Below are 25,439 nucleotides of genomic sequence, written 5' to 3' on the forward strand. Positions count from 1 at the left end.
ACCTGTGTGAATTTGGGCAAGACATCTAACCTCTTTGAGCCTCAGTTTCCTCATCTGTAAAATGAGGCAGGAGACTAAACTAGGTGATGTCTGAAGTTTCTTACTGGCCTAAATCTATGAGTATAGCATTTTATAGGAATAAATTTAAAGTCTTATTTTTGGGTTCAGAAAGAAAATTTCACAATAACAAAATGAAGATGGAGAGGGTATGGCTTGATAGCAATCTATGAGAAAGTTGAGGGAGAGAGGAAGGGAAAATTGAAATTAGCTTTTTTCTTTTATTTTTTGAAATTAAAAGTTTTTTAAATTGAATGTTAAAGTGTTATTTTACAAAAAGAACTATGGATCTAAGTGGCCTTTGAAAACTATGTGTCATTAGTGTGATATAAGAACTGATACTTGTCCTTTGTTCCCTGAGAAGATCATTACTTCAGGAAGGTGATGCCATGACATGCAAGTGAATTGGATTTGAATAAGGGGATGCTGGGCAAAGTCACTAGCATCACTTGCTCTTCTGGAATCATCTGAGTCCAGGGTCCAGACATGAATCAGGACAACTGGGATGGCCTTGGATGCAGTGGGAACCCTTGGTCTTTTAAAAGCTAGTGTGTTAAAACAGTCAAATAGCCCACTATGGTTTTAGGATGCACTGAGAGGGATGATGCCCAGGACCAACATTCCAAAGTCTTGTTCTACTTTTTTATTTTTAGGTTTTTTTGCAAGGCAATGGGGTTAAGTGGCTTGCCCAAGGTCACACAGCTAGGTAATTATTAAATGTCTGAGATTGGATTTGAACTCAGGTCCTCCTGACTCCAGGGCCCGTGCTCTATCCACTGTGCCACCTAGCTGCCCCTATTACCTTTAGTTTAAAAAAAACCCCTGATATCTTCTTGTCTGATCTTGCTATCTCTTATACTTTATGTTTCTTCCTTAAAGATATGATTTCTCTCTCATCATATTCAAATTGGATCATTGTATACCACGGAAACAATGCAAAGCCTGGTAAACTGCTTTCTGTGGGGGGTGGGGTGGAAAGTAAGATTAGGGGTAAAATTGTAAAACTCAAAATAAATAAAATCTTTTTTTTTAAATTTATTTTTATTAAAGACAAATAAAATCTTTAAGACAAAAAAAAAACACTTGCATTCCCAAAGCATCTGCCAGTTGAAGGAGAGCTGGAATCAAGTGGAAAGTAGAGTGGAAAGGGAAAGCCTACTCAGATCTGTGTTTTAAATGGCAGAGGGAACTTCAGCAGAGGAAAAAGCCCTCTAGCAATGCAGATCCACACCTAGCTTCTATGTATTAACTAGGGAAGTTTTCTGCACTTTAATCTTTATTTTCTACCTCTAATATCTGTAATTTTAATTTAGATATATTTAATTTAGCTATATTCAAGGATCATGTGGGAGCCAGATGGTTTCGGCTCCAGAGAACCGATCATTACACTTCAGTGGGATACCTTGGAAATCACCGACCTACACACCAGGAGGTTGATTTATCTTTTTTTTTGCGCATTGTCTGGACTTGGGAAAATGCTGGAAAAAATGTGAAAAATCTAGATTTCCAGGCATATCCCCCTCCCCTTATTAAAAAAAGGGCTGATTCAACATTTAGCAGGTGCCCTCCCCCCCACTGCTCTCTTCCCCTTTCTTTTTCCAGTCCTATGCAAGTGAGCAGACAGCCCCACAGGAAGGTTCGTCATCCAAGGTCTTGGGCTGGTTTCTTTTTTTGGCCAAAGGGAACCTAGCGTGGGGGCTTAAGGGCACCCGAGGGCCGTATCTTTACTCTGTTTTTTTTTAAAGAAATATTTCATTTATTTATTCAATTTTGTTTATTTATATTTATTTCCCCCCACTCTTGCTCCCCCCCCCCTGCAGTGTGTTAGTCCTTACACGGTTCCGCGTTCCACCTCGATCTCGGTGGACTGCGAGGGGCGAGAGATGCCAGTGGGCCCCTGCCCCCCGGGCCCCCCGGGCCCCGCGGGCCCCCCGGGCCTGCACGCACTGCCTCGGGCCGGCCTGGGGCGGCGCGCGGCTGGGCGGGCCCTTTAAGAGGCTCGGGGGCGTGTAGCCAGCGCCTCGCTCCCGCGGCTCCCCTCCGCCTGCTTTAAAGGGGAATCGCAGGCTGCGGCCGCAGAGCCGAGCGGGGCGGGAGGCGGCCCGCAGAGTTTGGGCGCCGCCGGAGCGGCCGGGTGGTCCCGAGCGCGAGGGGCCGAGGCACGCGCTGCCCCGCCCGCGTCCCGCCTGGCCGGGGAGCCGCGGCGAGCGCAGAATGTACACGATCACCAAGGGACCCAGCAAGTTAGCCACGCAGCGCAGGACAGGTGAGGGAGGAGGGGCCCCGGCCCCCGGCCCCCCGGCCGCCCGGCCGCAGGGTGGGCTTGTGCTCCCGGCGCCCGCGGGGGGCTCCCCGGGCCGTGGCTGCCCGCGGGGCGGGAGGCGCCCCCCGGCCCCGGCCCCGGCCCCGCGCTGACGCCCGGCCCTCGTCCCCGCAGGTCCCACGCAGCAACTGGAGAGCAAGCTGGGAGAGCACCTGAAATGCCGCCGGCCGGCGCAGCCGCCGCAGCCGCCGCCCGGCCCCTGGCCTCTGTCAAGGTGAGCCCCTCCCCGGGGCCCGCGGGCGCCGGGGGTGACCTTGTGCAAAGGTGACCGGGGAGCGCCGCGGCCGCGTGGCGGGGGGAGGGGGCCGGCCAGTCCCGCTGGTGCGCCCCGGAGGCCGGCCCCGGGGAGCCCCGCTTCCGCGACGGGGCTTGGGGGCCCCCCGGGGCGCGTTCTTCACACCCGGCTCCCTCGCGTGTCCGGTCCCCGGGGATCCCCACGGGGCCGCCTGCAGGGCGGGGCGCAGAGGCCGGAGCCTCCGGAATAGCCGCTCCCCGGAGCCCTGCAACTTTGTTTCCTTGGGATCCCGTTGGGCCGCGGAGGCCCGGGTCCGGGCCCGGCTTCCCGCCCGGAGGCCCCAGCAGGGACTCCGGGCGCGGTCTCCTACCCCAGCCCTTCTGATCAGCGTGAGCTACAAAGTCCGCCCGGAACGTGTTTAGGGCCCTCATTGCCGACACCCCCACGCTGTCGGTAGGGTTAGGCGCGGCGGAGAGAGCCCCGGCCCTGGAATCGGGAGTTCAAATCCGGCCGCAGACACTTCATAATGACCTAGCCGTGCGACCTTGGGCAAGCCACTTTAACCCCATTTGCCTTGCAATAAGCAAAAAAAAAAGAACATCTTTAGAAATGCTAGACATTATAGGAGCTGCCAGGGTGTCCCCCCTTTTCTGTCTCTATGCCTACCAACTAAGCTTTATAAGAGGCAATGAAAACTGGGTCTAGTTCTGGGTAGTGCGTCTTCCTCTATCGGGCAGAATAGACTCCCATGATATCATTCTGGTAACTGTGTGCACTTGAGCAGTTCATGAATTCAACAGACGTTGATTAATTGCCTCTTGAATGTATATCCCTCTGTTGGTGATGGGAATGCCTTTACAGAAGCAAAATAAGGCTTTCATGGGCATTCTGCTGGAGGCTATAATACGTATTTATACTGACCAAAAGATCAATTTGTGGGAACAACTTTGAGGAAGAGTGAGAAAGGGGGAGAGCAAAAATGTAAACATATGTGGTCTTTTAAGTCAACCGGAATCTTTATGCATGGTTTGTATAAGAGGGAGCACCTGAAATGTGCCTTCGAGAAAGAAGCTAGGGAATTTTTTTTTTTGCAAGGTTAAGTGGCTTGCCCAAGGCCACACGGCTAGGTCATTATGAAATGTCCGAGGCCGGATTTGAGCTCAAGTTCTCCTAACTCCAGGGCCGGTTCATGCTCTATGCACTGCGCCACCTAGCTGCCCCTACTTTGTATATTCTTAAATGAGAAAAGGAGACAGTTCTTAACTTAAATTTTTTTAAAGTCAACTCTTTCTCAAGAGAAAGGAGATATTTTCTCCAAAACAAGAACAATAAATGTCTGGAATTAGTAGGATCTTGGACATTAGGCCTAGGAAAAGTCTAGAACTTGATTTTGACACTGCCCTCAACTTCCCTATTGCACAGATGAAAAACTGAGGTACCAAGAAAGGGTCACTAGTTAGGATATAGCTTAGGAAATTTATCTGAACTCTTTTTGTCTCACTTTATCTAAAAATTGGAAATAGTTATCTGTACCTTGCTTATCCTATGATGACATAATGGATGTAAACTGTTTTGTTAAGTGTAATGCTTTTTTGGTTTGTTGGACTCTGTTATTTCATTGGTATGGGGCAGTGGTGTCAAACTCAAATAGAGATGGTTACCCCTAAACTGTATCTATGAATTCCTTTGGGCTGCATATTGACTTGGAAAACCATACATGTTTAAGTATTTTTTTTAATACATCAATGCATTTAAATCAGAGAGGAACTACAGTTTAAGAGCCACAGGAACTTAGAAGTATTGTGGGCCTTGTGCATGTGTTTGACACCTGGAGGAGGAAACCGATTGTACTAAAGCACATCAATGATTGTTTTGCCACTGAGGTCTCAGAAAGTTACTTTCTTCATTGAGAGGTGTTAAGATTCATAGATTTGTTGAGAGTCTCAATCCAACTGTATCAGAGGCAATATTTGAATCCAGTTCTTTCTGACTCTGAGAGTGTCATAGAGCTGAAAAAGCGGCAGAGGTCACACAATCTAATTCTCTCTTCCTACAAGAGAGAGCATGGAGAGGCCAAGAGAGGGGTGAAATAACTTGCCTAATGATCTTCTATTTTCACTGACCAATTTACATCTAAGTAGATACAGGCTTAGTAAGATCTAGGAAAAATTTTCACACAGAGAGGTCTGAGACCTTAAGATATTTCTTTTGCATTTGAAAAATACAACTCAAAATGTCTAAAAACAGACTCATTATCTTTTCTCCTTAAACCTACCCTTATCCTAATTTTCCTATTACTAATGATTCTCCCAGGCAAGCAGGCTCCCTGACCTTGGTGCCTTCCCCAACTACTCATTTTTCACCTCCCATATCATCTGTTAAAAATGTTACTTTCTTGATATTTCTCCTCTATGTCCCCTTCTCTGATATTGCCACCAGCTGAGTGAACATCTTCATTTACTTTCCTTCTATGTTATTCCAATAACCTTCTAGTTGGTTTTCCTTTATTCAGTAGTCACATTGATCTTCAGAAGGTTTAGATCTGATTACTTCACCCCCTACTAAGTAAATTTCAGTAGCTTCCTAACATCTTCAGGTTCAAATAAAAAACTCTGACTTTCAAAGCCCTTTATAACCTGATTATTTTCGATTTTTCCAATTTTCTTATTCTTTATTCTCCATACTCTGGGATTCAGTGACAGTGACTTTTTTGTTATTCCTAAATGAAGGTATCTTCCCCAAAGAAGATCTTTCTTATTTGCACACAGTTACATGTTGTCTCCTTCCTTAGAATATTAGCTTCTTGAGGGCAAGAAGTGTTCTTAACTTTCTTTGTACCACCCCCCAGTTTTTAGCATAGTCCCTAGCACATTGTAGGTGCTTAATAAATATTAACTAAATAATATTAATAATGAAAATCTGACTAGATAATTCAGATAGAACCAAGAAAAGAAGGTACACAGCTATGGATGAGGAAACTGAGGTAATCAGGATTAAGTAAATTGCCCAGAGTCACATATCTAGTAAATGTTAGAGATAACCCAGGTTTATATTTATATTACAAAGTGTTTATACTTAACACACCCACTCAGTAGCTAAGGGAAGAGGGAGGAGGCAACTAGTGGTAGAGTGGTAGAAGAGGGAGTGGGGTAATCCAATTAAGGTCATAAATTAGAAGAGAAAACCCCCAGATCAAACTGGATTTGATCCATTTGTTTCCCGACTTGCCAGTTTTTCTCCTAAGAGTGGGATAGAAGGACTGCAGCTTCTTTGGGTCTGGGGTGTCTATTAAGAATAAGAATAATCTTCCCAAGAGTACTTGCTCCCTTTTTGTCTGGGGTATTACCTTCCACTTTTGGGGGGGGAGAACATCGATTTGATTAGAGGGAGGCTGGGGAATGGAACCTATAGGGATACTAAATGAACATGGTTAGCAGGAGATTTAGCCAGGTCATATACGAGGCCTGAATTGTTTGACTGTTGTATTTGTATATCATCTACATTTGCCAGTGCAACCCTAACCCTACAGCTTCTCAATGAACCATCTCTTATAACAAAGAATAAAAAAGCAGGGGAAACTGATCAACAAAGCTGAGGGATATATCAAAAGTCTGTCATCTGCAGTATTTCACACCCAATAGTTCCCCTATTGTGTTTCTTTGTAGTCAGATTGTGGTTCCCTGAGTAGAACCTGGGTCTAGAGTCAAGAACACCTGAGTTAAAATCTAGTCTCAGTTTCCTCAACTGTAGAATGGGGACACTTAAGAGCACCTTTCTTACAGGGTGGTTGTCAGGATCAATTGTAAAGCCCTTAACACAGTGCCTCTAAATGTTAGCACCAATATATGTGTTATATTCACTGTGTAAATGTTCGCTATTTATATCACAGAATTGTTGTGAAGATCCAAGGAGATAAATTGTATAAAGTATTTTAACACAGTGTCTAGCATTTAGTAGATGCAATAAAAATGTTTATCTCCACCTTTCCCTGTGGAGCCAAGATTAGACATCATAATTCCATACCTTTCAGTTTCAATTGTTTTTTATATTTCCATTTTTTTAATCATTGTGAACCTTATTGTTAGCTGGTTGCCACACTTTGTATCAGTTCATGTAAATCTTCCCATGTTTCTCTGTATTTAGCATAGTTATCATTTATTGATGAGTGTCATATGGAAAATTTCTTTATGGGGGCTGAAAATCTGACTAGATAATTCAGATAGAACCAAGAAAAGAAGGTACACAGCTACAATGGTCAACCCCCATTTGGAATTTTCTTGGCAAAGATACTAGAATGGTTTCACTTCTTCCTACTCTCCACTCCCATGGTTTTCTCTGCCCAGGCATTATGTGGCTGAGATTCCAGCCATGTTTCTACTCCTCAATTGTATTCTGCAAACACAACTGCATGCTCTCTTTACCTCCCCATCCCCATCACATACTTTGTACTTTTCTACCTTTGAGCTCTTGCTCACACTATTCTTTTTTTTCCTCTTTTATTTTTTCCAATTATATGTAAAGGTAGTTTTCAATATTTGTTTTTTCAGATTTTGAGTTTTTTCTCTCTCCCTCCCTTCGACAATAAATTCTGATATAACTTATACATGTACAATTAATTATGTTCAATATATTTCATATCAGTCAAGTTCACACTGTTCTTTTTATTGTTTGTTTTTGGATTTTTGCAAGACAATGGGGGTAGTGTCACTTTCCCAAGGTTACCCAGCTAAGTAAGTATCAAGTGTCTGAGGTCAGATTTGAACTCAATCTTTTTTTCTTTATGCTTTGACTATCCTCCTCATCCTCTTCAACTCATCCTTTCTATAAAAAGTTAGGGTGTCTTAATTTACACAATCAAGTCATCCTATCAGTAATGACACCTTAATGAGATAACTTTCTCTGATAAACTTTGATGAAGTCTCTCCTCTCCTCCACTCCCCCTTCTTAATTCTTTTGAAGGACATTTAGCTGGAATGCTACATTTGTTCCAATCTCTGGAATGACCTTGGTTCTCAAATAGCTTGATAATTTATGAATGACCCTTCCAACAGGACCACATTTCCTTGGCCTATCCAAATACTCTTCCTGTGCAACATGACTCTAGTTCTAAGTATTAAGTAGTCTGTGATTGATTGATAGCTTGAAACTTATTCTCATCTCTTTAAGGTATCTTCTCATTTCCTTTAAATGAGATGACTAGATTGAGTAAATCAATCAACCTAATTCAGATGTTATTTCTTTCATAATAACTTTCCTGATTCTGTCCCCAGCAATGGTAATCCTTTTTCCTTAGATCTCATATAGCACTTGTGGCTGCATCTACTCCCTTCCTCCATAAGGGCAGGAATGCTATCTTTTCTCATCTCTTAGAAGTTATTTGTGTATAGTAAGCCTTTAATAACTGTTTGTTGGATAAATGAATGAATAAATAGAACAAGTATAAACCAAATTCTGATTTTTAAAGTTGTAGATCATATGAAATGGAAAGAGCCTTCCTTTCCATAAGTACCAGGAACTGCTAATGGGTGACCTTAGGCAAGTCACTTCTCAAATACTTATGTGACTAAGGGGAAGCCATTTGTGTTCTCTAAACCATTCTTGCCCAGATAGTAATCTTAAGAAGTTAGACTCTGTGATCTCTAAGGTCCCTTCTGTATAAAGATTCACAATCTTGTTATCCATGAAATCAGAGAGCCACAAGGGATTCTGGTCATCTGCTTGTATTAAAAAACCTAAATCCTCCCAAGCATAGGTGTGAATGTTTTAGGACCTTTTTTGGTTTGTAACTGAAGTGTCCAATGGCTTGATTTTGTTTTTTTTTTTTTTAAATGAAGTACATGACATGTTAACTGGGGCCCCAGGAGTCACATGGATAGGTACTTTTAAAACTGGAAGGGATCTATGGAATTTTAACTAGTGTTCTCTTCAGGGAGATAAGAGAGGTCTGTGTGTGTGTGTGTGTGTGTGTGTGTGTGTGTGTGTGTGTGTGTGTGTGTGTGAGAGAGAGAGAGAGAGAGAGAGGAGATACAGGGTTTTAAAATATTTTCTCTCACTTTATATTTGAGTCAGATTTGAAAGCAGGCACTTCTGAGTACTTAGATACTTATTTGATTTAGGAGATCAGAAGTGTGGAAATAATTTCATAATAATAATAATTTTATAATAATATACATGTAGAATTCAGTGATAAGTATGACAGGACAAAGAGATCTCTATTTGCTGGTTTGTATCCTGGACAGGGTTGAATTTTGGGAAGTGGGACTTGATTAAAGAGAAATTTGAATGTTAGTAGATGAATGAAGTCTATGTATATGGATGAAATGATAAGATTTCCAGAGCTCTAACAAATCAGTTAGCAAACCTAGAGAAAATAGCAGATAATTAATAGAGTTCTAGTTCCCAGTATTCCCAGATCATTAGCACTTGCCTCTTAGCTTGACAAATATTCCAGCTAAGCATGCAATTATCAGCTTCTTCTGAACATGTGTCTCCACCCTCTGGAAACCCAATCCCACTTTGAGATTTGGTGTATTGTGAAATACTTCTCCACCTGAAGAAAGCATCTCCCTGGATATAACCAGAAGATACAGCCCATTTCTGATCAATCACTATTTATCTAGGTGGCAGTTCAGATAATTGTACCCTTAACTTTTCTGAAAACTGTTTTGGTTGTTATCTGCTGATCTTATCCAGAGTCTGCAGGAGGGCCTCAGTTCTGTCATCAAATCGTGCCTTAGATGCCCTAACCTTCTCACTGTTTCTTTATTTTATTTTTTTTTTTAGGTTTTTTTGCAAGGCAAATGTGGTTAAGTGGCTTGCCCAAGGCCACACAGCTAGGTAATTATTAAGTGTCTGAGACCGGATTTGAACCCAGGTACTCCTGACTCCAGGGCTGGTGCTTTATCCACTACAACACCTAGCCGCCCCTGAGAAGGACATTGTTAATCACTCCATTATCTCTGCCAAGAAAATCCCAAATTTGGTCATGAAGAGTTGGACATGACTGAACAAAAACTACTAAAGGGGGGACTTATACTAGCATCTACATCACAGGAGTGAGGATCTCCTGAGATAACATGTAAAGAACTACAGAAATATGAGCTTTCAACTCCAAATGTGTTCTCTGCTTGCCCTCATTTTTGCTCACCTAGGTTTGTCTCCTCTACCTGGCAGCCTTGACCACTGAATATTAAACTAGGTCCTGGAATTCACATCATGCCTATTGGTGTCTAGGAAATATCAGTAATTTTATGGGATAAAGCAATGATTCCTATTCATGACAGTGACATTAGAAGAGAGGAGAATTCACTTAAATCTAACACTTAGCTAATGGTGGGGAAACCATTGCTCTGAATCTTAGTTTTTTCCTGAAAAATATGTAAGATGCTTTCTTATTTCACCATTGTATTATGAAGAGAGTATTTTGAAAACTAAAAACTCCACATAAATGGGCTCTTTTTTCCTTTTCTTTGTATCCTCAATGATTAGATTGTATTTTGTGCTCCATTCTCCAAGAGGATCATGATATCAGGGAGGTGATACCACGAGTGGCAAGCAAATTGGATTTAAGTGAGGAGGAGAAAGGGTTGTATAGTCACCAGCCTTGTTTCTCTTCACTGGAACCACTGGCAAGAGATATTCAGGATGACTGGAGATGACCCACATGCAATGGGAGACCTTGGCTTTTTTTAAGCTAAGATCTTTAATAGCCTTGTCAAAAAATAAATCAATCTTGAAGAAGACCCAAAACAGAAACAATTTACACTCACTTTGAATCATCCATCCAACCCACACTTCATTTGGTGATAGTTTGGGCTGGAACCTATTGTTGGTCAATCTATGAAAGCCCAAGATTTGAGGTATGATCTTTATTTATTTTTTTAAAAGATTTTATTTATTTTGGGTTTTACAATTTCCCTCCTAATCTTACTTCTCCCCCCCCCCCACAGAAGGCAATTTGTCAGTCTTTACATTGTTTCCATGGTATACATTGATCTAAATTGAATGTGATGACAGAGAAATCATATCCTTATGGAAGAAACATAAAGTATAAGAGAGAGCAAGATCAGACAATAAGATATCAGTTTTTTTCCCCCCTAAATTAAAGGTAATAGTCCTTGGTCTTCGTTCAAGCTCCACAGTTGTTTCTCTGGATACAGATGGTATTCTCCATTGCAGACAGCCCCAAATTGACCCTGATTGCTGCACTGATGGAATGAGTGAGTCCATCAGAGTTGATCACTATTAAAGTACTGCTAAAGTACAATCTTAAAAGAAAGTAGGTGAGCTCTGTGCCAAAGCACATTTTTTTTTTTAAGGTTTTTACAAGGCAAATGGGGTTAAGTGGCTTGCCCAAGGCCACACAGCTAGGTAATTATTAAGTGCCTGAGGCTGGATTTGAACTCAGGTACTCCTGATTCCAGGACCAATGCTCTATCCACTGCGCCACCTAGCGGCCCCAACCCAAAGCACATCTTAAGTCCTTCTTTGTCAATGATTGTTGATTGATTAATGATCTCATAGCTTTTTGGATTTCCTTACATCTAGTGTGATGTATTAGGAAAGATCCTTGGGTTGAGAATTCAAGTATTTATTAAATCTACCATCTATGCAAATTGTACTAGGTTTTAGGAATATCAAGGAAAAAATAGAAAATTAACTTAGATCCTTAGAAGGGGCCTTGTCTTGAGAAACAGTTTGTACATAGAAAAGCATATATATGAAGGAAATATAAGGTAATTTCAAAAGAGCTGAACACTAGAATCCTTAACAATGAGGGGGGAATCATGAAATTCAGCTAGGCATTGGCCTCTGAGTTAAGTCTGGAAGAAAACTAGGAGTCTAAGAAGCCTTGAATTCCAAGTTCATGTACATACCTGCCTGTGTGGTCATAAGCCCACAAGAAATCTGGACCACTCTTGAGAAATTTCATTGAAGAACTTGATAAACAGGCTCATTATGTTCTTGGCTGGGGGCTAATAATAACAGCTTAGATTTATTTATTTATCCAGGGTTTTTCTCCTAACAAACCTAAGGAGATGGTGATAAGAATAATAGCCAGGACATATGTATATGTGTATGTGTTTATGTATATGCATATGTATGTGTACTCTCACGATGAAATTAGGCATAAAAATTCCCATTTTTATACATTAGGAAACTGAGACAAATATATATAGTAAGCAAATATAACCAGTAAGCGACTGAGATAGGACTTGAAAACTGACGGAAGGATCTGATTTTTTTCATGGTGGATACTTCTGCCATTGACAGAGACTTCTGGAAAATAGAAGCTTATTTTTGAGAGTTGTCTAATTGGAAAAAAAAAGAGAATTGCACTTCAGCTTTTACAATTTAATTTTCAATATTTACAAATGATTTACAATATTAAAAGGACAATTCAGCCCCTGAATTTAGCTAGGCATACCCTTGCCCAATCAGTAGGAACATGTCCTCTTTTCATCTTGATAGGACCTCCCAGGATCTGTGCTCCACTGACATGTTCTATAATAAAAATCATTAATATTGTGCAATTCACATTTATATTCCTTTTCAAGCTTCACAAGACGAGTGTTCCCCTCAACAGTACTGTGAGAAAGGTAAGCATTATTGTCCTCATTTTGAAAACAAGGAAACTGAGGCTTTAAAGGGTAAGGGAATTGCTCTTTGATCACAATGTGCTTTAAGCCTAGTTCTCTTGAGTTCAAGTTCAGGGATCTATCCCCTATACCTCTCAGTTAAATAACATTGGTGGTATCCCCATTTTACAGATAAGGAGACTGAGGCAAAAGTCTTACAATAAATTAAGGGATAAAACTGGGTCTGGAACTGAGGACTCTTTCTCTTGCTCCATTCTAGATCTAGGAAAGCACCAACAGACACGAGATTAATAATATTAGCTTACATTTAGTAATATAGTCCTCCTTTAGAGTTTTACCAAGCTTGCTTCTGGCATTGGAATAGAACTCCACATCTGACAAAGATTAGGTAGGTACTTCTCAGTACTTGAAATTCTACTTGATTTAAGAGATTTTAAGTACATTTGAGAGAATCTCATAAACTGAACCTTAGGAGCTTCTCTTGGCCCCTCAAGGTTGAGCATGGACGACCTGAGTGTGGTTCTCTGCTTCCTATTGAAGACAAAGGAAGCTTGGTTATCTTTAACACCTAAGAACAGTGAGTACCACAGCCAAGTAAAGGGGAAGTTGTGGGTGGATGGCTACCGTGGTCCAGGCCTAGTGCCCATACTTCCCCAAAACAGTGGCTCCCTTTGTTTGATAGGTCTTCTTGGCCGGGCAGCTGGTTGAGAGAAAACCTCAGTTAGCTTCTCCCTCAGGCAATGGCTTCCATTTTGGTGAACCACACCATAATGATTATGGTTTGGATTGTGTCCATGTATGACTAAAGCAAAAAAAGATTGTGATGAAAACATGAATTTTAGTTTGCTAATGACTCCTGAGGAAGGATTATTTGACAGGTTCAGGTGTGGGAATCATTATGGAGTTGAGGGGGTGGCAAGATGAGAGAGAGACCTGCTTGGTAGAAGAGAAAATAGTACATTTCAGAAAATCTCGTTAAACAGTAGAAGCATTAGAAACACATTAATCACGGGGTGGCTAGGTGCCACAGTGGATAAAGCACTGGCCTTGAAGTCAGGAGTACCTGGGTTCCAATCTGACCTCAGACACTTAGTAATTACCTGGCCGTATGGCCTTGGGCAAACCACTTAACCGCATTTGCCTTGTAAAAGCCTAAAAAAAAGGTTTTGTACTGGGAATGACTGCCAAAAGGAAGGGAAGGTTAAAGAAAGACTGTGGAGTGATAATATATATATATATATATATATTTTTTTTTTTTTTAGATTTTTCAAGGCAACGGGGTTAAGTGGCTTGCCCAAGGCCACACGGCTAGGTAATTACTAAGTGTCTGAGGTTGGATTGGAACCCAGGTACTCCTGACTCCAGGGCCAGTGCTCTATTCACTGTGCCACCTAACCGCCCCTGTGGAGTGATATTAGAGACCTAAAAGTGACTCGATGCTCACCCTTTAGCAAGCAGCCACTGTAGCCCAGTGACCATTCTTTCCAGTTGGATCTGATTCAGCAGTTTGAACAGGTTTTGAATTGGGGACTTAGTTCCTCCTTTCCCTCGTCCTCCATTCTCTCAGTCTCAGCCCCTTCAGGATTATAGTCTTCCCCTGAAGGCAAGATGCTTAAACTTTCTGTCAGTTTATGTGGATAATGGGGAATAGCTAGTAGTAGAACTAGCCATGTATGATTCCAGGCCCCTCCTCAATCTCCTTCCTTTCACTGCAGGGGAGCAGGGGCACTTCCAGCCCTGCATTTCTTTAGTGTTTCATATTCAGACTGAAAAAATAAAATGAAAGTCAACGGTTCTTTCCATTCTACTACAGACCTGGTCATTCAGGTTTCTGGGTTCCTGATTTGGGAGGCACTAGTCTGAGCTCCCAAGGTTTTTTTGTTTGTTTTTTAAATTTTAGCCTCTTTGTCCTTGAGTGAGAGGCAGGCTCTAGAATTAATTGGCTTCTCCTTTCTACTGTCTAGATTAGGCCTGTGACTGGGAAACAAGCTAAGATTTTTGTTGTGTTGTTGCTGTTCAGTTTTGGATAATCCAAGTTTAAGTAATAAAACTAGGAGTATAACCAGGAGCATAAAACCTTTTTTTGTAGTGTGTTTTAAGTTGTGTTCAACTCTTCCTGACCCCATTTAGGTTTTTCTTGGCAAAGATAAGTGAATGGTTTACCATTTCCTTCTCCAGCTCATTTTACAAATGGGGAAACTGAGGCAACCCAGGTTGTCAGGGTTATCCTGACAAGTTCTTTCACCTCTCTCTGGGCCTCAGTAATTTCATCATCTGTAAAGTGAGAATATTACTAACACTACTTGCATCACAGGGTTGTTGTAGAGAATGCAGAAAATTTTACAGTGTGGACAATGCAAAGAGTTCTAAACTAGGAATTATAGAATCTTCTCTGTTGCATAATACTTGTGTTCCCAGAACTTCCCTTTTGGGGAAGAATCTCAGACTAGCCTTAACTAACTACCTTATTATCTGCCTGCCAGCTTTTCAGGTCCTCTCCCCCCCCCCCCCCCCCCAGTTCTTCATTAGAATATAAGGAAGGATCTTGAATATAGGAATTGTCACTGTTTTTGCTTGCATTTGTAATCCCAGTATTTTAGCACAGTGTCTGATATGAAGTCTGGACTAGATGGCCTTGAAGATCTCATCTCTCTCTAAAGTTGAATTAGATGACATTGTTAGTTGTAAGATCCCTGTCCTTGGGGAGTTTATAATCAGTTGGAAAAATAAGACTAAGCACAAGAATGAGTCAGAAAACTTGGATACCAATGGTTGATGGGTCTTTTGTGACTGGGCAACCTTGGCACATTCTTTCCCACCCCAATCCCCACCCTCTTGATAACTAAGGGATGAAACTACCAAGTTCCCAAGGCCACCTTCCAGTTCAGACAGCCCATGAGTTTACAAAACAGTATAGAACTAGTGCTAAATTTAATGGTTCTACCCCTGTTATCATAAGAATTCCCTGAAAGGAGAAAGAAGAGTGGGGCCTGGGTAGCTGTGGAGAAAGCTTAAGGTGGGGAGACCTTGAGAGATAAGCTTGGCTTCAGAAGAGAAACAATATGTGTATTCTGGGAGTGGGAGATGGTAGCTTCTACTCTGGCCTTCCCTTGGTTTTAGGGAGATGGTTAGCTTCTATTCTAGCCTTCCCTAGGTCTCAGGGAATAGTTGATTCTGAGCTTCTCACATCTCATTTAGCACTGCTGTTTGTTTCTCTACTTTCTCCTCTCTTATCTAAGTCCCAATTTTAGTCCTTTTGGCTTGCATTTCTTGTGTGATTGTGCTCAGGGAAAAGAGCTACTGCCTTTAAACACACTCCCTTTCCCCCATAGGGCAGAGCCAGTGATGAGGTTTTTATATAACTTTCTGGCCTCAGCTTCCAGGGCAAAAGGAGGAGAGGTGAAGACAACCTCTAGTTAGCATTCAAACAAACCTTGTTTGACTTTTATTTGCAGTTGACCTTGCCCAGCCTTCAAGGCCTTCCCAGAACAAAACAACCTTGAGTGAAAAGGATAAAAATCCCAGAGATATTTTGGTTTACAGGGTCAGAAAGTTTGAATTCATGTTGATCTGGCAGTTTTGGTTCTTGAGTCCTGTTTAGTGCTCTTAGGAGTACCCAAGATTTCCCTTTCACTTCTTTCTTTCCTTCTATAATGGTAATAATGATAACTAAGCTGCACTTAATATGTGGCTGATAATTTGCTAAGTTTTTACAGACTTTTCATTCGATTCTCACAACCATCTTGGGAGATAGATGTGGTGATGATAATGATGATGATGATGATAATAATAATAATAATAATAATAATAATAATGTGTATATGGCAAGCTAGATGAGCTCAGTAGATAGAGAGCTGGACCTAGAGTCAAGAGAGCCTGAATTTGAATGTGACTTTTGACACTTTGAAATTGTATAACCCTGAGCAAGTCACTTAACCCTTTTTTGCCTCAGTTTCCTCAACTGTAAAATGGGGATAATAATAGCATCAATCTCCCCAGAATTATCATGAGGATCAAATGACATAATAATTGTAAAGTCCTTGGCATAATATCTGGCATATAATAAGCATTGTATATGTGACATTGCTATTATTCAGCCTTTTTTCAGTTGCATCTGATTCTCTGTGATTTCAATTGAGGTTTTCTTGGGAGAAATACTGGAGTGTTTTGGAATTTCCTTCTCCAATTCATTTTGATCTTCATGATAATTCTGGGGAGATTGATGCTATTATTATCCCCATTTTATAGTTGAGGAAACTGAGACAAAACAAGGGTTAAGTGACTTGGCCAGGGTCATATAGCAATGTAACATACAAGTATCTGAGGCTGGATTTGAAATCAGGTCTTTCTGACAATGTCACTTAACTGGAAGTTCAGAGAGTCTGGGACCCAGCTTCATATATACATGGTCCAGCTAAAATGTCTAGCCAGTATCATAAAATACATGATTTTAGAGCTGGAAGGACCCTCATCTAGTCTAATATTCTCATGTTAGAAATGAGTAAACTGAGGCCCATTAAAGCTTAAATGACTTATCCAAGGCCACACAGATAGTAAAGAGTAGAACCAAAATTTGTTTTGTTTTGTTTTTAATTTGTGAAGTCATGCAAAACATTTCTTTATTAGCCATACTGCAAAAAAAAAAAAGAAATAAAAAAATCAATATATTTCAATCTGAACTCAAGAGTTCAGCAACTATCTTGGGAGGTAGAAAGCAGTTTTTTTTTTATCATGACTTCTTTAGAATTTTCATGGAGCATTGTATTGCTGAGAATAACCAAGTCATTCACTTATGTAATATTGCTATTACTGTATGCAATGCTTTCCTTCTCACTTTGCATCAGTTCATGTAACACTTACCAGGTTTTTCTGTTCTCCATTTCTTAATAGCACAATAATAGTATTTCACTGCAATTGTACTACAACAAACATTTTTGCCCTTATAGAGTCTTTTCCTTTTCCTTTGATCTCTTTGGAATACAGCCCTAGTAGAGGTATTGTTGGATCAAAGGGTATGCAACAGCTTTAGAGTCCTTTGGACATAGTTCTATGTCCAGAGTGGTTGGACTAGCGCATTGGTGTCCCACCAGTTGTCAGTTTATTTTTCTGTCATGTTAGCCAATCTGATAGGTATGAGGTGATATCTCAGAATTCTTTTAATTTGCATTTTTTTAAAAAATAGTGATTTAGAGCAGTTTTTCACATGACTATTGATAGCTTTAACCTTTTTCATCTAAAAACTGCCTATTCATTTCCTTTGACCATTGGTGAATGACTCTTATAATTTTGGCTCAGTTCTTTATCTATTTGAGAAATGAGTAGAGTCAGAATTTGCAGTCATGTTTCTTTTCTCTAAATCTAGTGATCTTTCTATCCTCTCTTCTCCCCCCAACATTGCTATCTCTAGTCAATGCCAAAGTTATATAATTAATCTTAAAATCCTTCAAAAGGGTAAAGAAACCTGAGAGCCAGAGATAGCTTCCACATACTTTTATGTTAATAATTACTGGCCTTTAACTTCACTAAATTGGATCATGTGGTAAAGTGAAAAGAACACTTGATCTGGAGCCAGAAGAAATGGGTTTGAAGTCAGATTCTGTTACCTATTAGCTATTACCTGTTACCTGTATGATCACAGGTCAGTAATTTTCCCTTTTCTGAGACTCAGTTTCCTCATCTGTAAAAAATGAGCAGGTATTCTCAATGGTCTTGTTGATCTCTTCCAGGTTCAACAGATTCTGGTGCTGGTCATTACCATCTTTACCTTTGACCTCTGCAAGACTTAATATTAGCCAGGTACAGCTAGGTGGTGCAGTAGGTAGAGCATCAGACCTGAGGTCAGGAGGACTTGAGCTTAAATTTGGCCTACCTGTGTGACCTGGGTGAGTCTCTTAACCCAAACCACTCCACAAAAATCCCAAATGGGGTTTTGGAGAGTTGGACATGACTGACTCATCAATGTTATACAGACTTTTTAAAGGCCTTCTGTACTTCACATCAGCTAGGGCTTGGATGTTAGCCAGGACACATGCAGATCTCAAGACAATCTGCTTTATTTATAGTGCCCCTTTCATATGAGGCACTCAGAGAAGTTTGCACACATCAACAGATGGGAAACTTGAGTCCCCAGAAACTTTGTGAGCAGATCCTTTCATCCTCTACATAGTCTTGGAAAGGTTACTATTGACCTCGGAGGGTAAAAAAGCTTAGCCAAGCCAATATTGCTAGTCAGTGAGGGGTTAGAGAGAGCCAGTGGTCATTAGGTGGTCATTCTAGTGAGATACAGGACTTCAGAGGATTCATAAACAAGACTCCTGTCTGAAAGGTTTCCACAAACTCTGAAGACTTTTCTTCTTGCTTTATTTTTCTTTTCTAGTTGGAGCCACAAAACCTGCCCTCCCTAGGGTGAAAATCTGTTGAAGGAGGGAGGAAAAGGATTAATTTCCCAGCTAGTTTAAGGAATTTGACCTAATCGAGACAGTTGCTAAGGACTGGGTGAAAGTTGTCAAGTATGTCTGTACTAGTTACTCAGCAGTAGGGGAACTTGAAGCCAAATCCCTCCCATTAGTATTATGTTCTCCATGAGGTGGGGAAAGGCCTGACCAAATCTCTCTTTTCTCTCTGCACCTTAGCTTCCCCGACTATGAAGAAAGTCAGCACATTTCTTGGCAGAGCAAAGAAGGAGAGGGAGGGAGGGAATAGACATTTATATATGTGCCAAGTTCTTTTTACAGATATTGTCTCATTTAATCTTCACAACAACCCTGCAAGATAGGTACTGTTACCCCATTTTACAGGTGAGAAAACTGAGGTTAAATAGAGGTTAAGTGACTTGCCTGGGGTCATAGTGTCTGAACTCAGGTCTTCTTGAGAAGGAGGTAGAAATATTATACCCTACCTCTTGTGCCAGATCAAAATTGATCAAATACTTATCAAGTTCCTACCATGGGCAAGGCAACTGGGCTGAACACAAGGAATACCCTAGGAAGCAGAGCTGGCCCGTTTTTTCTTTTGTTTTTTAACTTTTTTTTTTTTTAATCAGTAGCTTAGATAAAGAAGGAATAGATGGCAGACGTACTTAGCAGATTTGTAGATGACAAAGCTGAGAGGGATAGCTAAAGAACTGGAGGGCAAGGTTAGGTTATAAAAGACTTGACAGGCTAGAGCTTTAGCATGAATCTAGTGAGATGAAATTTAGGAGGGATAAATGTAAAAAAAAAGTCTCACATGGGTGAAGTCTTACATAAGAAAAGTTTACAATGGAAGAGGCAAGGTTAGACGTTTGAAAAAGATCTAGGGATTTCAATGGACTGTCAGTTCAACATAAGCCAACTTGTTACTAATTAGATATTTGGCTGCATTAAGTGAGGCACAGCTTCCAGGAAGAGTCAATAGTTCTGCCCTTACTCGACTTCATTTGAAGTATCCTATTCAATTCTGAGCTTCTTAATTTAAAAAGGACATTGATAAGTTTGAGCATTGCAGAGGAAGGCAACCAGAATGGTGAAATGCCTTGAGTTCTTGTCATATAAGGATTAATGAATGATGAAACGTGTAATTTGAAGAAGGGAAGACTGAGTAGGACACAATAACTTTCTTTTAGTATCAAAAGTGGTTCCTTGTGTAAGAGGGCTAAGACATTTCTATTTGGTCCCAGAAAACAAAGCCAAGAGCAATGGAACAAAGTTTCAAAGAGGGGCATTTAGATTTGATTTCAAGAAACATCTAAGAGCTGTCCAAAGGTAGGATGGTCTGCTTCAGAAGGTGCTTGATTTCTCCTCCTTAGAGGACTGCAAGAAAAGACTGGAGAGCTACTTGTCCCACATGTTTGGGGTGGGGGGGGGATTTTTTTTTTTTTTTGCAAGGTAATGGGGTTAAATGCTTGCCCAAGGCCACACAGCTAGGTAATCACTAAGTGTCTGAGGTTGCATTTGAACTCAGGTGCTCTTGACTCTAGGGCTGGTGCTCTATTCACCTAGCCACCCCAGCGGGGAATTCTTTTTGTCTTACACTTTGAGTTAGACTAAGCTGACTGCTGAAGTCACTTGCAGCACTCAAGATTTGTCATTCTGAGGATATAAAGACAACTTTCCTCCCCCAAAAAACCCAGTCCTGTCCTTAAGAAGCTTACATTTTATTTGAGGGAAAAGGTATCCATACTGATTGAATAATTAAGCATTTATTAAGAGTTTGTACCAGTTGCTAGGGATGCAAATGGAAAACTGATACTGTCCCTACTCTTAAGGGGCTCACATTACAATTGGAGAATTTACCATATATAGAAGACTTCAGTTGCAGGATTAAGAGAAAGACCTTAGGGCACAGAGGAAGGTCAAATAACAAAATCAAGGGATTCTTAGGGTGCTTCTGCAGGGCAAAAGGCAATGCTATCCTGTGAGAAGGAAAGAGTTTAGAGAGCATAGCAACAACAAGTCCTAAGGCTTGGTTTTCATTCATCTTACTGGAAATATATGTGTAAATAAATACAAAGTAATTTATTTTTATCCAGTCATTTTCCAATTGATGGGCACCCACAAAAAAATTTAAAGAGGGAAAGTGTGATGATGGGGGAAGGTAAGAGATTAGGAAAAATATGTAGGAGGAGCTGTATTTTGGAGGACATAGAGGTGAGGAGGGAGTACATTCAGGACTTGGGGATGGGGCAGCTAGAGTGGCTAGAGCAAAGGTCCTGGAATCAGGAGGACCCTAGTTCAAATCTTGTTTCATCCACTTACCAGATGTATGACCATGGGTAAGTTATGTAACCCTAATTGTCTCAAAATGAAAAAAGAGAGAGATGACATATCAAGTCACAGAGACAACTGCTAAGAGAGGTAATAGGAAATGAGGCCACAATGGTAGGGGAGAACCAGATTATAGAGGTCTTGAAATGCAAGACTGAGGATTGTTTGGTCTATAGGCAATAGACCAAAGCATTTGGGAGCCCAGGTCAGGGTTCAGCTGGGAGAATTGAGGTTCTACCTCTTTATTTTGGATTCCTAGATTCTTCTTGGGACTAATACTTTTCATTCTCAGTCCCCATTCCAAGGTACTAGGGATGTTCTTCACTCATCTATGTGAGTTGCAGATTGTTTGGCAATAGCCAAAATGCTTTGGAACAGTCACTAGATTTATAATCAAGAGGAACTAGGCTCCAATTCATTTTTGCTATTTATTACCTGGATGACCTTTTGTTAATTATTTTACCTTCCTGGGTCTTTGTGTCTTCTCCTAGAAAGGGTGAAGATTGAACCAAGTCTAGTTTGGATTAACCTTTAATATTGACTTCATGAGCTGGTCACAGTGGCACATACTTGAACTAAACCAAGGTTGCTGGTAGGATCAAACAAGTTAATATTTGTCATTTGTTTAGCCTGCCACATAGTAGATACTTTAACAAATATATGTTGCCTTCTTTTTTGCTTCTTTGCTTCATCATGTTTGTTTTAGAGTCAGCAAGGTGGTTCTGTGATTAGAGCATTGGAGTCTGGATGACCCAAGTTCAAATTCAGCCTCTTCTTAGCTCTATGACCCTGGACAAACTATTTGTCTCATTTTCCTCAACTATAAAATGGAGGTTCTGACAGCACCCACTTTTGTAGAGGATTAAATGAGATAATAATTTGAATATGTTTATTCCCTTCTGTTACCTGGAGAGTGTAAGGATGGCAGATTTTTTTTTTTAAGCTCTGGAGTTCAGAGCTGCAGTGGGCTGCCTAGGTCTGTACCACAGTGGTGAGCCCCTGAAGTCAGGTCCATCTCGTTGCTTAATGAAGGGCAGATCAGCCCATGTTAGAAACAGCACTTTAAAGCTGTTTCTGTGCTGATCAATACTGTACTTAATGCTTTGGCAAGATGGGGAAATTCAATCTTAAAAAAAAATAGTAATATTGACCCCAAGCACCTAGCAGGACATGTTGACTGCTCTGTCTTGTAATGTGGGCCTGTGGGCCAAGATATTTCTGGCAAGGGCCTATATTCTGGGGCTGCTAGGCCAATTAGAGCAGGAGGGTGGAGGCCATTTGTGGCTACCCCGGGGGCCTCTGACCTATAGGTGGAGCAAATTGTGGCAAGAGCTACCTAATACTTTATCAAATAGAATCCAGCAGCCAAGGGAACTAATCAGAGGCCTTTTAATGTTACTTAATCATAGATAGTACTATTTAATTGAACACAGTATGTATCAGACAACCAGTTTTCTTATATTCCCTTTTCCTTTAAATCCTTGATGGGATTTCTGGTGGTCTAGTTACTTAGGTGATAAGTAAGCACAGGCTAAATATATTGACCAAGTAGTTGTTTTTCCCCTTACCCTAACAGCCTGGCCCCAAAGCTTGTGTTCAACAGAGTGAATGGCAGGAGGCCACTGGCCACAACTCAGTCCATCACGGCCACAGAGGAGAGTTATACACTAGCTCACGAGGAGAATGTCCGCTTTGTCTACGAAGGTAAGAAGCCCAAGACTATCCTTGATACCTATAGGGATAGGAAGGTGAGAGTTACTTCCATATTCTTGGGCATAGAATGTCACAGCTACAGAGGAAAATAAAACATAGGCTATCACAGCTGGAAGAGACCTTAGAAAACATCCCTTTCATTTCACAGAAGAGAAAACTGGGGCTTAGGGAGAGAAAATGGCTTGCCTGGGTAAAGAGGGCAGGGCCAATCACTGTTTACTCAACCTATGTGCTATCCCTTCTACCATATTGACATTTCTCACTGGGTTTATCTTAGATCAGTGATAAAAATAAACCTGTCCTCTTTGAATTCACTCTATTAACAAAGACTGGTACTCCTGAAGCATGTGGGAAGGCAGAGGGAAAGCTAAGCTAGGCTAAGATTAATCACATACATGTACAATGTGAATGCAACCCAAAGTTTCTCTGTGTTGCTGGTGGTATGTTAAAGGAGCATGCCATGTTCACACAATGAAGGAATCAGATCTCTATGGGGAAAATGGTGGGTCATTCTACCCTGTCCCTTTCTCTGTCCACACTTGGTCAGGTTGGACAAAGGTTGGAAGTGTTCCTTGACAGGGTGGCATCTCCAGCCCTCATGTTTGTATCTTGTAGCCTGGCAGCAAGTAGAACAGCAGCTGGTGGGGAGCCAGGCAGGTGAGAGTGGACCCAGGCCCGTGCAGTACGTGGAGAAGACACCTAATCCAGGGTTGCAAAGTAAGTAGCCCCTTCTTTCAGTATTCTCTATCCATTGGCTCTCCCCGCTTTGGCCCCCATGGTGACAAAGCCAACCCTAGGTTTCAAGATAGTCTAGTGAAGCTCTAGACCACAAGGGGATTGTTGGGTATCATCATCAAACTTCTTATCATGTGGCTCAACTTTCTCCACATGGATGGCTGTGGTCTTAGCCTGAGTAGGCAGGATAGACTATAACTGAATGGGAATGAGAAGTCAGGACACCTGGGCCTCTTATACCTCTAGGAGGAGGAGGAATGAACTGAGAAAATATAAGAGTTTGGCTGAGGGGAGGCTAGGTGGGCAGTGGATAGAGCACTGGCCCTAGAGTCAGGAGTACCTGAGTTTAAATCCTCAGACACTTTATAATTACCTAGCTGTGTGGCCTTGGGCAAGCCACTTCACCCCATTTGCCTTGGAAAAAAAAACCTAAAAAAAAAGTTTGGCTGGACTGCCTCTGCCCAAGCAATTCACTTGGCAGCAGAATCCAAACCCTTTCAAACCCTTTGCAGGATATTACTCAACACCATGCACCTGTTAGTCAAGGACATGCCTGAAGTGAAATTTCTTTTCAGCTCTGTTTTCTTTCCAGCTTGAGGCCTCTAGTCATGCTTAGTTGTGTGTCTCAGCTTAGAATTTATGAGCAATTTGTTCATTGGGAGAGTCTTTTATCTAACTTTTTGCGTAGGTGTGCCACTTTTTTCTCCTCATTCGAATGGAAATGAAACCTTGCCTAGAATAGTCACAATAATAATAGTACTAGCCCATTTCTATCATGCTTACAAAGGGCTTACTTCATCATAACCTATGAGGAATCATTATGCACATTTTAAAGATGAGGAATCTCAGATACAGAGAGATGAATTGATTTGCCTAATTTAAATTTAATTTCAGATAATTCAATTAAAAAATCAGATGTTCTTATGACAGACTGGTACTCTTTGTACCAAAGTGATATACCCAAGATCCCCTTACTGAGGCAGGAGCCAAATTGGGCTGAAATTCAAGAATCTATAAGTTAGACTGAGTATTGGTTTTCAGAGTGTATTCTCCAGATCAGACTTTTTCCCTTTTTCTCTTCATAGACTTTGTACCCATTGACTTGGACGAATGGTGGGCCCAGCAGTTTCTGGCTGGGATCAACAATTGTTCCTAAAAAGCTGCACTGGGAGGAGGAGAGTTGCCTATAGTCAGGGGCCATCTACCTGCTGACCCAAAGCAGGCAACACCAACAGAAGAGGACCACTGCCTCCTAAGTCAGCCCCCTTGCCTGGGGGGTGAGGCAGGCACCTGCCATCCCAGAAGTGCCAGCATTTGGACATTTGGAACTGCTGCAGCCTCTGGCCAGGCTACCTGGGTGCTACATGTAGTGGGAGGGGGAGCAGGGGCCTGTTTGGCTCCTCCCACCTTGTCTTTGCTCCTGCCAATTGAGCCCAGTGGGAAGCCCTTGCAGAGCTGGGGTACAGCTCTTCAAACCAATAAAGAATTTAAACCTGTCTGCCCTTATGCTCTCCCAGGTGTGTGTGTGTGTGTGTGTGTGTGTGTGTCTGTAGGGAGAGAGGTAAATTGTTTTGTTTTTTAGCACCAGGTGTTCTTAGGTCACGAACCACTTTAGAGACTATGGACCCCCTTCCCAGAAAAATGTTTGTAAATAATTGAAGAAATGCCAAATTTCAGCTAGAAGTTATTGAAAATAAAGAGATATATTAAGAACCCTTACTTTGGAATCAGGAAGTAAGGACCACTTTGCTATCTCAAGGTTTTCCAGCACTCCTTACTTCCTCAAACCCCTTAGTGTGGTTTCCTTTTAACCTGAGTATCCATGATGGTGTGTATGTTGTAGAACAGGGCAGGTTGGAGAAAGGCTTACTAGGATTTACTTCTCTTCAATATCATAGAGAAGGAAAAACAGTTGCAGGATTACTAGAATTCCCTTCTCTAGAATGGTTCTTCATCTTCCAAGGAAGGTGCTTTCCCCCAGCCCTCCTTCAATATCATGGAGAAGGAACAATAGTTGCTCAGGGCTGATTGCC

At 41.4% G+C, this 25,439-nt stretch overlaps 1 protein-coding gene across 1 annotated transcript; it reads left to right on the plus strand.

The window, feature by feature from the left end:
• The first annotated feature begins 2,117 nt into the window (after window positions 1-2,117).
• Window positions 2,118-24,902, plus strand: MCRIP2 (MAPK regulated corepressor interacting protein 2). The gene is made up of 5 exons (XM_074197062.1): window positions 2,118-2,323; window positions 2,495-2,594; window positions 22,535-22,662; window positions 23,287-23,388; window positions 24,492-24,902. Exons 1-5 carry the CDS (start codon window positions 2,272-2,274, stop codon window positions 24,560-24,562), a joined length of 453 nt encoding a protein of 150 aa, XP_074053163.1. The 5' UTR covers window positions 2,118-2,271; the 3' UTR covers window positions 24,563-24,902.
• The last annotated feature ends 537 nt before the right edge of the window (window positions 24,903-25,439 follow it).

The sequence above is a fragment of the Macrotis lagotis genome, chromosome 8 (genome assembly GCF_037893015.1).
Source record: "Macrotis lagotis isolate mMagLag1 chromosome 8, bilby.v1.9.chrom.fasta, whole genome shotgun sequence".
In the NCBI taxonomy this organism is placed as follows: domain Eukaryota; kingdom Metazoa; phylum Chordata; class Mammalia; order Peramelemorphia; family Peramelidae; genus Macrotis; species Macrotis lagotis.